Source organism: Rhinolophus sinicus, chromosome X (genome assembly GCF_036562045.2).
Source record: "Rhinolophus sinicus isolate RSC01 chromosome X, ASM3656204v1, whole genome shotgun sequence".
Classification (NCBI taxonomy): Eukaryota; Metazoa; Chordata; class Mammalia; order Chiroptera; family Rhinolophidae; genus Rhinolophus; species Rhinolophus sinicus.
In genome coordinates, this window is record NC_133768.1 from 92,667,570 (window position 1) to 92,684,544 (window position 16,975).

General features: G+C 40.6%; 1 protein-coding gene across 1 annotated transcript; it reads left to right on the forward strand.

Moving 5' to 3' along the window:
• The first annotated feature begins 5,680 nt into the window (after positions 1-5,680).
• Positions 5,681-16,066, forward strand: RBMX2 (RNA binding motif protein X-linked 2). The gene is given in 7 exon segments (XM_019717014.2): positions 5,681-5,722; positions 5,724-5,761; positions 5,963-6,078; positions 7,559-7,610; positions 12,525-12,654; positions 14,370-14,547; positions 15,050-16,066. Coding segments are annotated over 7 exon segments (1,044 nt in total). The 5' UTR covers positions 5,681-5,695; the 3' UTR covers positions 15,553-16,066.
• Positions 16,067-16,975: the final 909 nt, after the last annotated feature.

Sequence of the window (16,975 nt, forward strand, 5' to 3'; positions counted from 1 at the left end):
ATTTATGGGTCCTCTTGAGTCCACTATTCTGATGATGACATTGTTTGGAATCAATTGAAATAAATGGGTGAAAACACTGAAAAATTAAAGCTGCTTCTACCAAGAGCACATTTCTGCAATGTTTGAGAATGTTGATCACCTTGCGCTCTCTTCTTGAATACTACTTTCTCTTGCAGCTTCATCTTCATCTGTCATACTCCTTGGTCTCATTTGCTAGCTCCTCAGGCACGTTGACTCAACAGTATTCCAACTGAATTTGTCAGTTTTCTCCCACACCTGTCTTCCTCCCTGCCTTTCTTACCTTGGCAAAGAGTGTCACTACTTAACTAGTCTCTCAAACCAGAAACCTAAGCATCATCCGCATGTTTCCTCATTACCCACATCTACTTTAGTCAACATGTGCCACTGAAATCTGTTGACTTTGTTCTTGCCCATCATAGCCAACTGGTCTCCCAACATGAAGACTTGTTTGCCTTCAATCCATCCTTCATACTGGTTCCAAGGTGATCTAAAATAAAATGACCATTGCATTTCCCAGGGCCAAGGGAGCATACGAGTTATGACAATTCAGTTCATGAACTTGTTGCAATGGTGTTGCTAACCTTTTTTAACATCAGAGGGATTATTCATTATGAATTTGTACCAACTGGAAAAACAGTTAACCCAATTTGCTATTTGGAAGTGCTGAAAAGGCTACATGAAAAAGTTAGACGACCTGAACTTTTCACCAGCAATTCATGGCTCTTGCATCACGACAATGCACCAGCTCACATGACGCTGTCTGTGAGGGAGTTTTTAGCCAGTAAACAAATCACTGTATTGGAACACCCTCCCTCCTCCCCTGATCTCCCGATGACTTCTTTCTTTACCCAAAGATAAAGGCAATATTGAAAGGAAGACATTTTGATGACATTCAGGACTTCAAGGGTAATATGATGAGAGCTCTGATGGCCGTTCCAGAAAAAGTTCCAAAACTGCTTTGAAGGGTGGACGAGGCGCTGGTGTCAGTCCATAGCTTCCCAAGGGGAGTATTTTAAATCCTGGGTCTACAATTTACTAGCTGTGTGACCATAGTGATATTAAGCAATGAGGTATGTAGCACTTTTTCTAGGATGAGTTCACGAGCTTAATTGTCTGGCCTCATACTCAGATTGTCTTTTTTCCCCCACATATATGTTTTCCTTTGAGATCAAGCATGTTCACCTTTGCATTCTCAGTACCTGTTGCAGTATCTGCAAATATCAGTTCTTCAACAAAACTGGCCACCTTGTTGGTTGGCCAAATGACTGAATGACTGAGCCATATGATCACTTCTCATTGCCTACAGGCTGGAATCTGAACTTCTTTGCTTCATCTATAAAGCCCTTCACAAAATGGCCTGAACTCTTCCATCTTCATGGGGTGCCCTACCCCTCCTATCCCCTGGTCATGCCATACACTTTTCACATTTTAATGCTCCTCTTGTCTCTGGAGGTTCTTCTGCTGGTTCCTCTGCTCGAAATGTTCTCTCTGCATGGCACCCATCCGCTGTCTTTCATCTACATGTGACTGCCTTCAAGACCCAAATAAACTGTCACCTGCCTCTCTGTAGCTTTCCCTGACAATCTGCTTTCTACCCCCAATCTCTCTGACCCACAGTAGTCAGAATTAAACAATTCTTCATCTGGTTTCAATAGTATTTCACTCATAGCTTCATTATGACATCCCTTTGTGTCACATTTATTCATATATGTAACTATCTGGCAATATTGTGAGCTGGTCCATGGCAGGGACTAAGTATTATGGTCGTGTTTACTGCAGTATCTCCAGCATCTAGCCCAGTACCTGAGCACTCACAAACACAAGATATGCCTTTATGTTGGTGTCATGTGTGTTCTTACGTATGTTTTAAATATATTTTTAGCTTAAAAAAATCCTAGCATGGAACACCACCTCCTTTGCTATCACCCTGAGACAAACCACCATCATCTCTTGCCTGAATTATTGCATAGCTTCCTAACTAGACTTCCTGCTTCTACACTAGTCACCCCCAGCCCACTCTCCCCCTGCCCATCCCAATCTGCTGCCAAGGCGATCCTGCTAAAATGTAAGTCAGACTAAAATCCTTTGGTGGCTTCTCACCTCACATTGAGTAAAATCCAAAGTTACTACACAACATGGCCCTGTCTGATCTGCTCCCATCACCCCCACTTGCCCTGTGCATGGTGCCTAAGGATGCAGACTTTGGAGGCACACTACCTGGATTCAAATCCTGGCTCTACCATTTACTAGCTGTGTGATTTAGGACAAGTGAATTAATCTCTGTGTACCTCAGTTTACTCATCTGCAAAATGGAGATATCTACCTAATTGTTGTGCGAAGTAAATGAATTAATGTGTGTAAAGTACCTAGAACAGTGTCTGATACATGGTGGGTACTAAATCAGATTTTGTTAAATAAACAAAAATCTCCTGTCCTTATCCCCCTTGCCTGCTCCTCTCCAGCCACTCTGGCCTCCTTGTTGCTTCTCAAACACACCTCTGTCTCACAGGGCCTTTGTACTTACTGTTCCCTCTGCACAGTCTGGCACAGTCTTCTCCCAGATAACCCCATAGCTTGCTTTCCATCTTCTTGCAGGTCTCTGCCTCCATGTTACTTAATCAGGGAGGCCTTCTTTGCCCAATAAACCTTTGTAAAATAGCAACACTCTGCCACTCTGTGTCCTCTTACCCTGCTTTATTTCTCCTTCACAGCACTTATCAACATTGGATATATGTTTACATGTTTATTTTCTTTTCCCCAACAAGAATGTAAACTCCATGAGGACAGAAACTCTGCTTGCCTTGTTTACTGTTACAACCCCAGCACCTAGAACAGTGTATAGCATATAATAGTTGCTCAATAGATATTTGTTAAATGAATGCATAAAAGAAAAAAATGAGAAAATAAAGGTCATGATTTCTCTACCAAGATAATATGGCAATAAAAATGTAAGTGATATCTGGATAAAGGTAAGAAAATTCTAACAGTATAGAAAGGAAAAAAAGGGAAAAGAAAAGCCTCTCTCCCCCTATACTCATCTGTTTCCCTAAAGGTAACCATAGGTGTGTGTATTTTCAATTTCATTAACCAATAAGTATATTGGTTGATTGCTATGTGTGCAGGAAAATGTTTGAAGTCTGAAGTTCTGAGGGCTTAAAAATGCAGAGCCTTTACCATCTAGGATATCATAGTCTTTCTTGGGGGAGAAAATAAAGGAGTTGTGACATGCTGCAGAATTCAGAAGTGGGAACCATCACTGAGGGCTGGTGATGTCAGAAAAGTTTTACTGCATGAGAGATGCCTTTATGGGATTTTGGAGCTTGGGCAGGTTTCATTCAGAGAGGAGAGTGGCCTAGCGGTATGGGGTTCTCTCAGCACAGGTGTCTAGGTTAAATAATGAAAGGGGCCCTCGAAGGAGTGAATAGAAGTGTAGTCTGGCTGAAGGTGGGGAGTAGTGGAAAGAGCTAGGAGGCATGCGATAATGTCTCAGAACCGAACTGTGACTGGACAAGATGCATTGTATAGACACCACAATCGCATAATTATTAGGACCTGGGGATTGGATAGACATTTTTGGGTGAGGACTAGGAAAGACTGAAATATGACATCCCTGTTTTTGAACTTGGGTAACCAGGAAAATGGTGATAACATTGCCTGAAATAGGGAAGTCAGGGGGGAAAGCTGTTTTGGGATGTGGTGTGCTGGTGGGAAGTGGAGAGATGGATTTGGCTAGATATGTTGTTCAGCCTTTCCTTGAATGTGGGGATTGCCTTTGGCTTCCTTAGCATTGCCTGCAGAACCCGAGCTCTGCATATTGGTGATCACTAATAGACACCTTGGATGGCAAACACTGGTCCTCCTTTCAGTCATTAAGTTCAGAGGGCCCTCTGGACCCCTATCCCCTTTCCACTCAGATTTATGAAAATCTATAGGCATCATCTTACCTATCAATTCCTACCAATTACAAGTTTATCCATTGAGATGTCCCAAATTGGGACAGTTTTCAGCTCTCCTAGCTTCAGAAAATCTCTGCTGAACCCACCATCTGTATAGTAGCAGCCTTCTCATGTTCTCAACCTAAATATTCCTTCCTTTTGATTGGTCTTACTCTCCTCTTTTGCTTCAGCTTCCTTTTGAACTCTAATGGTCAAGGCCCAGGTGTAGCCTCAATTTTGGCATTTCACAGTGGCCTGAAGAATCCAACCAGATAATGCTGCATGTTAGTTTACCACTTCACGGTGGCTACTTCAACCCTACAACTAAGCAACCTAAGATTCCTGGGAGCAGATAAAACCCATATGCAACCTGTCACTATTAAGTTTTCATTGCCAAGATAATTCTACAAAGTTAATGAATAGCTGGGTTAGAGTGGAGGAGGGGCAGAGAATGAATGAAGAGAAACTGTCCTTGGGTGGACAGCCTCTGTTCTGCTTCTTGGCAGGACTTGTGTACATGGTGAGCCATTGAGGATACAGTTGTCATCATCACCATCATCAGAGTGCTTTTATGAAGGGCCTAAAGCTAGGTCTGCACAGAGAACTACTCTGGACCTTCATTTTTAGACCATGCATGGTCTGAGACCAGATATTGATGTGGACACATGCAAGATGGATTCAAATCTTCAATATGGCTTAAAGCGCACATTATATGCCACCGTCTCTTCTATGCGTTCCTGATTATTTCTGGGGTAACATCTATCAAGGTAATGCATCTTGTCTCTTCAAGGATATTATTAGCTCCTTGAGGGCAAAGAGCCCAACCTTACACTCCTGTCTACAGACTTGCTGTACCAGACTAATAGATGCTCAGTAAGGCTCATTAAATCAACCAGATCTGATGGGTAGAGGAAGAGAACCTTTCAAGCTGATTAACTCCTTTAAACCTCAGTTTCTCGCTCTATAAAATGGGGATGGTAACTATAGATTTTATGGGGTTTTGTGAGGATGGAGGGCCAATACATGCAAATTGCTTAGCACATAACCTAGCATTACCTGCTCAATTGTTAGGTATCTATTTAACAATATTAATTTCTGCTTCCTGCCTAAGGAGAGAGATGATGGAAATGGGTGAGTGTAGCAGCTTTCACACAAATCTGGGTATGCCATTAAGCCCATGGTGGCCGACTGGTCAGTTGCCTATGCATTGGAATTTGAGGGACAAAAAAGATTTACCCTCTCACAAGTATTCTTCACTTTTCTGCCATTAACTCCTGAACAGGGATGCTGTGTGTGTGTGTGCGCGAGAGAGCGAGAGCGAGAGAGCGAGAGAGCAAGAGGGCGCGAGCGCGAGCGAGCGCGCGCGAGTGGCTGGGAGTGTGGGAGTGAAGGCCGAGTGGGTGTTTGCACTGGGAGCTAAGGCTGGAGCTAAAGTTGCCATATCAGGCACCATTTTCAGTCTTTATTCAGTAAACATTTATAGCTAACCCAGTCAATACCAGGCGTCGTCCAGGAGCTGGGGGTCTTGCAGTTGACCAGGCTCTCACCCTTGCCCGATTTCACAAAGGGAGGAAGCAAAGTACCAATGAAAGAGCCTCTGGAAAAGCGAACCCACTCAAGAATAAAACCGCTTTTGCTGGAGTTGGTGCGCAGGCGCCTTGCCCCTGTGCGGCCGAGCTCTTCCGGCGCGGCTTGAGCTCCGCCTAGTCCAGTGGGCGCGCACAACGCCGGCGCCGTACATGCGCAGTGCAGCCTCGCCCGGAAGTCCGTTGCGTCAGTGCTGAGCGCGAACCTGTGGAGATGAAGTAAGTAAGGCCTCAGGTTCTCTCCAAGGAGGGGGAACGGTTGGGGCCGGGCCCTCACGGTTGTCCCACTGGGGCTGGGGTGGTCTACCCGGCGGAGGTACGGGAGTGGCTCAGAGACTAGAAAACCAGTCCCCTAGTTTTGCTCTCTCTTACCCCAGGCCAGGCCGCATTTACTTGTCCGTTTTTCCGCCCCCTGTGCAGCCCTTTAACTAAAGTGAAGCTGATCAATGAGCTGAATGAGCGTGAGGTCCAGCTTGGTGTGGCGGATAACGTGTCCTGGCACTCCGAGTACAAAGACAGCGCCTGGATCTTCCTTGGTGAGATTCACATCTTTCTTCCGCAGTGCTCCTCATTCTTTCCTGGCCTGCTTCCTATTATTTGAGCGTTTCCGCCATTTATTCCTCCCGACATTCATCACCCACTTTATTTCTTTCTGCTGTCTGCCCATAAATCAGCTTTCCATATCTCTTTTCTCCTCCATGTCTGGTTTGCTCTCCCTGCCAAATCAGTGCTTTGATAGTTACTGACATTGACATTACTAAGGATCTTGCCACTTTGTTTCTCAGACTATTGTTATTTTATAGTTTTTAAAAATTTTCAATTACAGTTGCCATACAATATTATATTAGTTTTAGGTGTACAATGTAGTGATTGGACTTACGAAGTGATCACCCCGATAAGTCTAGTACCCTCTGACACCATACATAGTTATTACAACATTGTCTATATTCCATATGCTGTATTTTACATCTTTGTGACTGTTTTTATAACTGGCAATTTGTACATATTAATCCCTTACACTTTTTAACCCATCGCCCCCCCACATCTGGCAGCCATCAAAATGTTCTCTGTATAGGAGTCTGTTTCTGTTTCATTTGTCCATTTATTTTTTTTGATTCCAAATATAAATGAAATCATATGGATTTGTCTTTCTCTGTCTCAGACCATTATTATTCTCTTTCCCCCATTATATAGCTGGGGAAACTGAGGCACTGAGAAATTAATGGACTTCTTAAGGTCACACAGCTAGCAAGTAGAACAGCCAGAACTATGGGATTCTAGAACTCATGGTCTTAGCCACTATCCCATATTAATGCTAACTCCTCCCTATCCCAATCCCTTTCCTTCAGAATTCATTTTCCTCATCTGATTAGCTCCTGCTTTCTGTCCATTGCCATAGTACCATCTCTATATTCACTTTGTGTTACATCTAGTAATTTGACAGTTCAAAGAGGTTATTGCATCAGACTTCGTGCTAAGCACTTTATAGTCATTGCTTTATTTAATTCTTATAGCAGTTCTGTGAGGTTAGTAATAATATCCCCATTTCACAGGTGAGGAAGGAAACATTTGCAGGGGAATTTATTTCTTATGAAATACTTAACAGTTGTCTTTATAATCCTTAGTCTGTGTGAGTGGGGTTAATATTTGCATATTTAAACTAATTTTGGATCTTAGCTGTGAATTTGTGGGTAAAGAGCAGATGAGTTCAAGATATGTTTGTGGAAGCAGAGTTTTGTGCTGGAAACAATCTGCTTTGTCCATAAGAGTTTAGATATGAGAGGGATTGATTAGTTTGGTTAGTGGTAATCCTGACCTTTCCACTCAAAGTTAGTCACTCCTTTTTCTGTATTACTGCTGTATATGTGCTTCTGCCATTGCATCAGACTGTGAGTTCTCTGAGGGCAGGCCCTGTGGCATACTCTTCTTTGCACCCCCAGTGCCTAACTTAGCACATGATATATAATAGACACTTGGTAAATGTTTGTTGAACTGAAATGTGCTTTTCTCTTCTAGGAGGTCTTCCTTATGAACTGACTGAAGGGGACATCATCTGTGTGTTCTCACAGTAAGTCCGCTTTCCTTTTCTGCCTTCTGCGTCATGAGAGTAGTTTGCTTCTATAATGCATTTTGTGGCATCACAAAACGATTTATTTCTAGGCTGACTGGCCTACCTGCATGGGGAGGACTGGAGCTCCTGCTATAGTCTAGGTCATTCCCAGGACATGGTTCTGGAACGCTCCCAGTGTGAACAATCCTAGAAGTTGGATGATTTAGGAGCTGTCTTGGGGATTCTGGTCTATTTTTATTGTTTTTTCAGTGGGGCTTGTTAAGTGTTTGCCTACACTGGCATAGACTGGAACTCCTAGGAAGGTACTGCTCGTATGTTGGCCCATCTTCTCAGACTCCTACAAGCTGGGGATAACTCATGAACACAGGGCCTTTCTGAGCCCACACCTGTGTGGCCTTGTAGAATTAGGGCAAAGCACAAAGGAATTGGTGAAAAAAACAAAAGTTTGCTTTCTTTGCTTCTGAAGAGTATAAGGTTGGTGAACAGAGCCAGTCATTTTACCCAGAGAGTGAGAATCACAGGCTGATGAGGAATAAGGATGAATAGGAGAACCTTATATTCTTCATTCTATGAGATTATGCAAGCAACACTGGATGGGGGAGGGTCTTGGCAGCTCACACTGGTAGCGGTAGCTGGTGGGCACAATCCCAGAGCTACACAAAGTGGTTAGACAGTCTATAGGGCCAGAGGACCTTGGCAGTGCACAGGAGCAGAAGGCAGTAGCCTCTGGGTTGTGTAGCCCTCAGGCAGAGGACTGTTACTGAGAAGTTGGAGAGCAGGTACAGGCAGAGGTCCATGGCAAACAGGGTTTAGCAAGCAAACACAGCCAGCACACCCTGGCAGAGGCATTGCCATGGCAGATGATGATTGGGGTCATCCCATAGGCAGAGGGCCCTGGCTGAGTTGTTGGGCAGCATATAGGGCAGAAGGCCCTGGGAAAGAAATTGGGCAATACATGTCAGAGGGCCGTGGTGGAGGGCCTGGGCAGACCACACTGGTAGAGGGCCCTCCCAGGGACAGAGGCTGCTTCCTCCAACTTTTGGTATTCGGGAAGTTCACAGCAGGTGCAGCCTATAATTTCTACCCCTTCATAGAACCTCTGCTCGCTCCAGCCTGACATCTAGGAGCTGTTTTTGTCTTATTTGCATTGAGTGATGATCAGCTAGTGTGTGTTTATTCTAATTCTCTACTGTGGATACACACATTGCTCTCCATGAAGATTGCCTTAGCCACTGATAACTGGCTTTCAAAAATATTTTGTTTTCTGATTATCAAGGTAATGTAGTCATTAGATAACATTTGGTGAAAAGGTATAAAGAAGACAGTGGAATGTACTTCATGGAAAAACTTAGCAGTTTGGTGTACTTACCATCTTTTTAAAAAATGTTGGGCATTTCCAATATTTTGCTGTTATAAATTATACTGTGATGTACATTGTGGTATCTACATCTTTGTATGCATTCCTGATGGTTTCCTTGGTGAAATTACTGTATCAATATGTTAGCATTTTTAAGATTTTTTTTTATTATAAACATTGCGAAATTGCTGTCTGAAAAGGTTGTATCAATTTCCACTGTCACTAGAATGCCCATTTTTTCTGAATCCTAATGCAATGGTTAGTTTTAAAAATATTTGGCATATAGCTTCTTGTTATTATTTTGCTTTGCCTTTATTTCCTCATCAGTGACGTAGAACATCTTTTCATAGATTTACAGGCCATTACTATTTCTTTTTCTTTGTCACTTGTCTATTCATGTCCTTTGCCTGTTTTTTTTTTTTCATTTGGTGTGTTCCTCATTTTCTGATTAATTTTACAAGAGGTCTTCATGTATTAAGGATATTAACTCTTTGTTATAACACTGTCATGTATTGTATTATATAGACTTATTGTTTTAAAAGTTGATGTGTTATACTATGTTGCCATCATCATTATTTCTTGATGTTCAAATTGTTCCAATTTGGTCTGCAGGATCCCTTCAAGCCATCTCCTATATTCTTTTTTTCGGTAACTTATTTTTAAATAATTTCAGGCCTAAAACTGAAAAGTTATAAAAGAGTATAAAGAATACCTTTATTTCACTCAAAGTCCCCAGATGTTAACATTTTGCCACCTTTGCTTTATTATTTCTCTCCATGTATACATATTATTTTTTTCTGAACCATTTGAGAGTCAGAGTTAGTTGCAAACATGATGCCTGTTTATCCCTTAATTCTTCAATGTGTATTTCCCCCCAAAACAAGGACATTATCTTGTTTAATCTCAGTATAGTGATCAAATTCAGGAAATCAACACTGATACAATGTTATTATCTAATCTATAGGCTTTATTCAACTTCACCAGTTGTCCTGGTGATGTCCTTTAGAGCAAAAGGAAAAAAATAGCTTTCTGATCCTTAATCTGTGATGTAAATTGCAAATACTACTTTCTCCTAGTTTGTCATTTGTTTTTTGACTTTGCTTATTGTGATTTTTATGCTATGCAAAGTTATTTTTTAAATTTTTATGCATGTATTCATATGTTCAAATTATCTTATGGTAAAATGGACTTCTTAGGGGGTGTACGGTCCTATGAGTTTTAGTACATGTATAGATTTGTGTAATCACCCCCACAATTAGGATGAAGAACAATTCCATCACCCTCAAAACTCCCTCATGCTGTTGCTTTATACGTAGTCTCTCCCTCTAGTACTTTATGTGTTCAAATTTATCAGTCTTTTTTTCATTGCTTCTAGATTTTGAGTCAAAATTAGAAAATATTTCTTCCCACCCACCCATCTGTGTTCTCTTCTAGTACTTATATGGTTTCAATTTTATGCATTGACATCTCTGATCCATTTAGAGTTATTCTCATGTATAGTGTGAGATATACATCCAATTTCATGGTTTTTTTTTTCCAAATGGCTATCTAGTTGTCCCAACAACACTTATCAAAAAAATTCATATTTTCCCCAGCAAATTGGGATGTCACCCTTATCCTATATTGATTTTTCCATATATACTTAAGTCCCTTTCTTGGCTTTCTATTCTGTTTTATTGTTCTATCTGTCTCTTCATGTGCCAGTACCGCACTAAGTAATCATAGAAGCTTTTCAGTGTGTTTAATATCTGGGAGAATTACTCCTCCCCATTGTTCTTCTTAAAAGTTTTCCTAGCTATTCTGTTAATTTTTCCACAAGAACTTTAAAATCAACTTACCCAGCTCCAGGGGGTGGGAACCCACACAACTTGTATATTTAATTGAGATTACATTAAATTTAAATATTAACTTGGGGGACGATTTTGATAGCTTTATGATGTTGAATCATCCTATCCAACAACCAAGGGATGTCTTTATATTTGTTCAAATCTATGTTTGTGTCTTTCAGGAGTTTTAAAAAGTTTTATTTATATAGGTTTTACACATTACTTGTTAAGTTTATTTCTAAGTTTTATCTTTCTGCTATTATAAATGGGATTCCTTTTCATTATATCTTCTAAATGATTATTGTTTGTATGTAAGAGGGTGATTTATTTTGGTTAACTGTAAGTCCTGTCATCTTACTGAATTGTTGTACTGTTTGTTTCTATCATTGTTTATCATTGATTCTCTTGGGTTTTCTATATATACTACCATTATGATCTTCAAACAGAGATAGTTTTACTTCTTTTTTCATTTCTTGTATTTGTTTTCTCCTAATTGCATTGGCCAATACCTACAGTACTAAATAGTGTTAAATTGTTCCTGATCTTAGTTTAATTGTCTCTAGTATTTTCTGTTAAGTAAGATTCTAGATTTTGGGCCAAGGTGTATGTATGTGATTATGTTATAATATATTTATCGATTGCAGTTTTATTTTTATGATTTTATTTTGAAATGTATGACACTAACTTATGTGGAATTTATCTTTAGATAAGGAGTGATGTAGAATTCTTTCTATTTTCTATTTAATTTCTGTTTTTATCTTTATTAATACTCATCTGCTTGTCTTATATTTGCTTTCTTTTATGTTCATTCTTCCTTTTTTAACAGTAAAATTCTTTAAGGTTACAGATTTTCCCGAGTATAGTTTTAGACACATCCCATAAGTTTTGGTATATATTCTCATTTCTGTAATTTTCTAAATAGTCTACCATTGACTTTATTTCATTTTCTCTTTCATTCAGTTGTTATTCATGAGAGCAGGTTTCCAGTTCTAGTTAGTAGGGTGTTTTTTGTTTAAAATATATTTCCAGCTTTACAACACTGTGATTGGAGAACCAGGTCTGTTCTACTTTTGGAAGTTATCGAAGTTTACTTTGAGACCTGTTCTGTAGTTGATTTTAATGTATGTTTCATGGATTCTTGAGAAGAAATTATCATCTTTTTATAAGATTCAGCTATATCTCTGTATCTACTAGTCTGACATTAATTATTAACAGTATAGTTGTTATAGTATTAATTATGTTTATTTGTATTTATATTACATAATTATATATCAATTATAGTAATTCCTCTGACCTTATTTTTGTCAACTTTGTGTTATAAATTTAAAGTGGTGGGTTAAAATCTCTCATAATTTTAGTAGGTTTTTAATTAATTGTTTTGATTTGTTAATTTATGCATAAAGTTTAACACCTTTGTTATGTATTAGGACCTTTTTTGTGGGACCTTGAATTCATCTTTGATCTTAACACATTGCGTATGGCGGGGTTTAAATCCCTCGTGAAGATTCTCGTGATCCGTATGCAACGTGTTAATATTACCACTCATTTTTAAATTGAATGTTCCTCCTATATCCTTGTCTAACTTTTTATTTTTAACCTTTCTATGTCATCTTGTTCTAGATGTGTCTCCTGTGCAGCTTGTATTATTTGAATTTTGTTTTTTTATCCAATCTGAAAGTTTTTGCATTTTAAATCAGTAATGTCTTTATTCTTTTATAAAATAAATAGATATGGGGAGATTGTTAACATTAATCTGGTACGGGACAAGAAAACTGGAAAATCCAAAGGATTCTGTTTTCTCTGCTATGAAGACCAGAGGAGCACAATTCTGGCCGTTGACAATTTTAATGGGATCAAGGTGAGTGTGTTTACTAAGCAGTACTTGGCTGGACTTTTATCATGTAGGGGTTTGGTTTCATTCCCCACCCGATCTCTACAGGCTCAAGGACAGCACTGGTCATCTGGGTGTGGTGTGAGTATTGGAGAGGTGTGGGGACATACTGACCAGCAAATGATCCCAGGCAATAATTCCATTGGCTCATGACCCTCCCATCTTATTCTTTTTTTCCATCTCTTAACAACTCTCTCTCCAGGAGCCTAGGTGCCATGCCCACCTCACCCCCCACCCCAACAGACCTCTATATCTCACTTTTTTTTTCCTCACACTCCACTCTCATTTCTGGTGTATTGGAGAACAAAGAAACTAGCATGCTGTCCTATGTCAGGGGATTTGGGGCTCTGTCATAGCTTCATGACCAAGGACATAGCTGTCTATGTCTGTCATATGTCTCCACTGACTTAGCAATACTGGTTCCTAGAAATTCTCTAGTTAAAATCTGATGACCAATTCTACAAAAGTAAATCATACTGAAGTTTACTCTGTTCCCTCTCACCCCTACCCTTGTAAGTGAGACATTGGGCTGAGGAAAGGGGAGGGGGCAAGTCAGGTTTATCAGTGCGCCACATAGTCCCTGCACCCATTTAGGAAAAGCATTGTCACAGGTTGAGGGGTGACTCTTGACTTGTTTAGTTTGTCACTGATTGAATCAGTATGGAACAGTTGGATACTGTAGGACAGAGTGGAACAAGGTTCTAGGTTTGGTTTTTAAGAGAGCCAGCAGTCAAAGGGAGTCACCATAAAAGGAAGGTTTTCAAAGATACTTGGAAATGGGAAATAGGATAGACGACAGAAGCTGCTTAGGCTTAAAGGTAAGAATAAAAATCTACTCTTGCACTAGAACTATAAAAGCCAGACTTTTCATATTTCAGATGGCTTTGCCTATATAATAAGTTTGCATCTACCTGAATGTTTTTGTTTTAAGTGAGGGGTAAATGTTTTGTTGCTCACCTAGAGAGTTGTGATTTGCAGTGAAAGTATCACTGTGAGCCAGTTGTTTCGGTGCGGGGGGGGGGGGCGTAAAGTGAGGTGTGAGGGCTTAAGAAAAAAGACAGTGGTCTTTTCAGGACTGGATGGAGTAACCCGGTGATTGAATATAGCTAGGAAAAGAACAAAACAAAACAAGACAGCGGTCTTTCTAGTTTCCTTCCCCCCTTGTACCTATTGGTCTGCCTTGGCCTCATCCTAATTGCTGTGTCAAGGAGGCAACATTGAGCTCAATTTCAGGAATTCCTTCTAGCTGCCAGGCTTTGTCAGTGTGTTTCACTGTAAATTAATGTTACGTATTGAGGGTAATTCACTGTGCATCTAAATTATCACAGTTTTCCCTGCTGCTTGTGGGCAGAACTTCCCAGCCCTTTTCACTTCACAGCACAGGTAGAACATGAAGATATTTGTATGGCACACTGGGTAAGCTGAGGAGGCTGCCCAGTACAACTGCCCTGGGGACTCTAGTTGCCCCAGGCCCCACCTGGCTGCCCTGAGGGCTGAGCAAGTTAATATCTAGGTATATGTGCTATGACACACCAGTTGGGCAGGTCTGTTTTAGGGATTTTCCCAGAAACAGAATTAGAGGGGAGATAATGGGTGTAGTTCAAACCATGGCACTGCCCAGCTGGATTCAAATAGTTTTATAAGAGGGCTGTCTTTGCTGAAATATTGTTTATCTCTCTTAGATCAAAGGAAGAACTATCCGAGTGGATCATGTGTCTAACTATCGGGCTCCAAAAGACTCAGAAGAAATGGATGATGTGACCAGAGAGGTCCAGGATAAGGGCTGTGGGGCTCACACCCCCTCACCGAATTCATCTGAGGGTTCTGAAGATGAGAAACCCACCAAAAAACACAAAAAAGGTAAAACGTTAAGACCCAAAAGAAGATTCTGGGTAGTGTTGGTGTTTGCAATTCCTGGCATTCACTGAGAGTTGATAATCAGTTCTTCATTGTGGAACAGGGGGAGGTGTGGGAAACCTTACTTTAGTTGGGAAAGGAGAGGTATCAGTGGAAGGCTAATGTTATGGGTTGAATTGTGTCCCCTAACATTCGTATGTTGAAGTCTGCAGAAAGTGACTGTATTTGGAAGTATGATTGATATATATATATATATATATATTTTTTTTTTCTTTTCTTTTCTTTTCTTTTTGGAGGTAGGATCTTTAAAGAGGTAATTAAGGGTGAAAATTGCCTTATACAGCAACTTGACATGTCAAGGGTGACAGATCCAGCTTGGTTTCTCAGAGATACTTTTCTGGAAGTATATAGACTATGACTGTTTGGCACTAGTGCCAAGGATGCTTTCCTTTTGCATATCCCCCATCTCCCTTTTCTTACTGATTGCACCACTTTTTCCCTCCAGACAAAAAGGAAAAAAAGAAAAGAAAGAAAGACAAAGAGAAGAATGACCGGGAGGTACCAACAGAGCAGCCAGTCTCCTCATCTCCCAGAAGCAAGACGATAAAGGAAAAGGACGACCCTGGCTCTAAAAAGCACAGCAGCAAGAACTCAGACAGGGGTCAGAAGTCAGAGTCCAGGGAGAAGTGCAAGCACTACCCCAGCTCTCCTGAGAGCAGGACGACCTGCCTCAGGGGCTCAGAGGACCGAGAGAGGGAGCCGAAGAAGGAGAAGCCCAAGCATGAGCACAAGTCCTCAAGCAGGAGGGAAGAAAGAGAAGAAAAGAACAGGGATAGGTACAGAGGTCGAAGCTCAGACAAACATTCTAGCCGATATGAGGGGCGTTCTGAGGGGCATAGCCATAGAAGTAGAAGTAGGAGCCGAGATAAATCCCATAGGCCTAAAAGGGCCCGGCACTCCTGGGACCGGGAGCCCTCGAATCCCAGTGATCGCAGGCATCATCACTGACGCCACAGCCTTGGCAGCTGCTTGGTAGAATTGGAAATGCAGTTAAATTCAGTTATGCTTTTACTATTTCTGTATGTAAAATCTTTGAGGCTGAATTTTTGAATCCCTTGGTGTTAGAGTCATTGAGAGAACTGTAGTTTCAACAGCTAAATGCCCTGGAGTTTTGAGCAAAATCCATTGCCCCTGGGAATATGCTTGGTATTTATCAAAGTATGTATCCTAAAATTGGGTTCATATATATGGCCCTTGAATTTATGACCCCAATTTATGATGAAATGTCCAGGAAAGGGGAAATGCCAGGTAATTCTAAAATTCTAGTCTTCATGCTAGATGTTTAGAACCCTTGCAGTGACCTTTCCAGTTGGGAGCTAGATCCATAGAGTAGAGAAGTGTGGCTTAACTAGGTTTGGACAGCTTGATGTGAATGTGATAATTATTGATAATATCAGCCTGCTACCTCCCCACCCCTTCCTGTTTTTGAAAATTTAAACATCCTTTACTTTTTTGCTTTTTTTTGTTTTAGTTGTATGTCTCCGTATTTTTTTCCTTACAAATTTATTTATTTATTTATTTATTTATTTATTTATTTATTTATTTATTTATATTTTTATCTATTGAGGTGAAATTCACATAACATAAAATTAACCATTTTAAAGGGAACAATCCAGTGGCATTTGGTACATTCACAGAGTTGTAAAATCACCACCCCTATCTAGTTCCAAAATATTTTCATCACCCCCCAAATGAAACCCTGTACCCATTCAGCAGTCATTCCCCATTCCCTCCTCCTTGTCCCTGGCAACTACCAATTTGCTTTCCATTTCTATGGATTTACCTATTCTGGACATTTCATATAAGTAGAATCATACAATATGTGGCCTTTTTTGTCTGGTGTCTTTCACTTAGTAGGTTTTCGAGGTCCATCCATAAAAGGGAATGAAGTACTGATCAGTACTTTTTATGGCCAAATGATACACCATTGTATGGATACACCACATTTTGTTTATCTGTTCCTCAGTGGATGGACGTTTGGGTTGGCTAGCCAGCTGCCTTCCCATTTTCCAGACATGCTGGGCTACTTCTGTGTTTAGTCTGCTTTTGGAGTAGCTGCTCTTGCCGAGATGGAGACACTTTCCTCAGTCCATTGCATATCTGGCCTACTTGGCAGTTCTTTCCCATTTTGTGAGTGCTGTCTTTCTATTTTAGCAATCAGTCACTTATGAGTTTGGTAGGAACTAGTTCACAGGACCGTAATAACCCTGCTGAATTATTAAAATTGAATTTCTGACTGCAAAACAGAGGGCTAGAGCTTTACTAGTGAGTGCACTAAGTTAGGTTACCTGGTGTGTTAGTCCTAGATTAGATGTGCAAGAGCTTTTCTTGTGGCGGGGGAGTGTCCAAGAGGGAAAATGGGGAAGGAGCC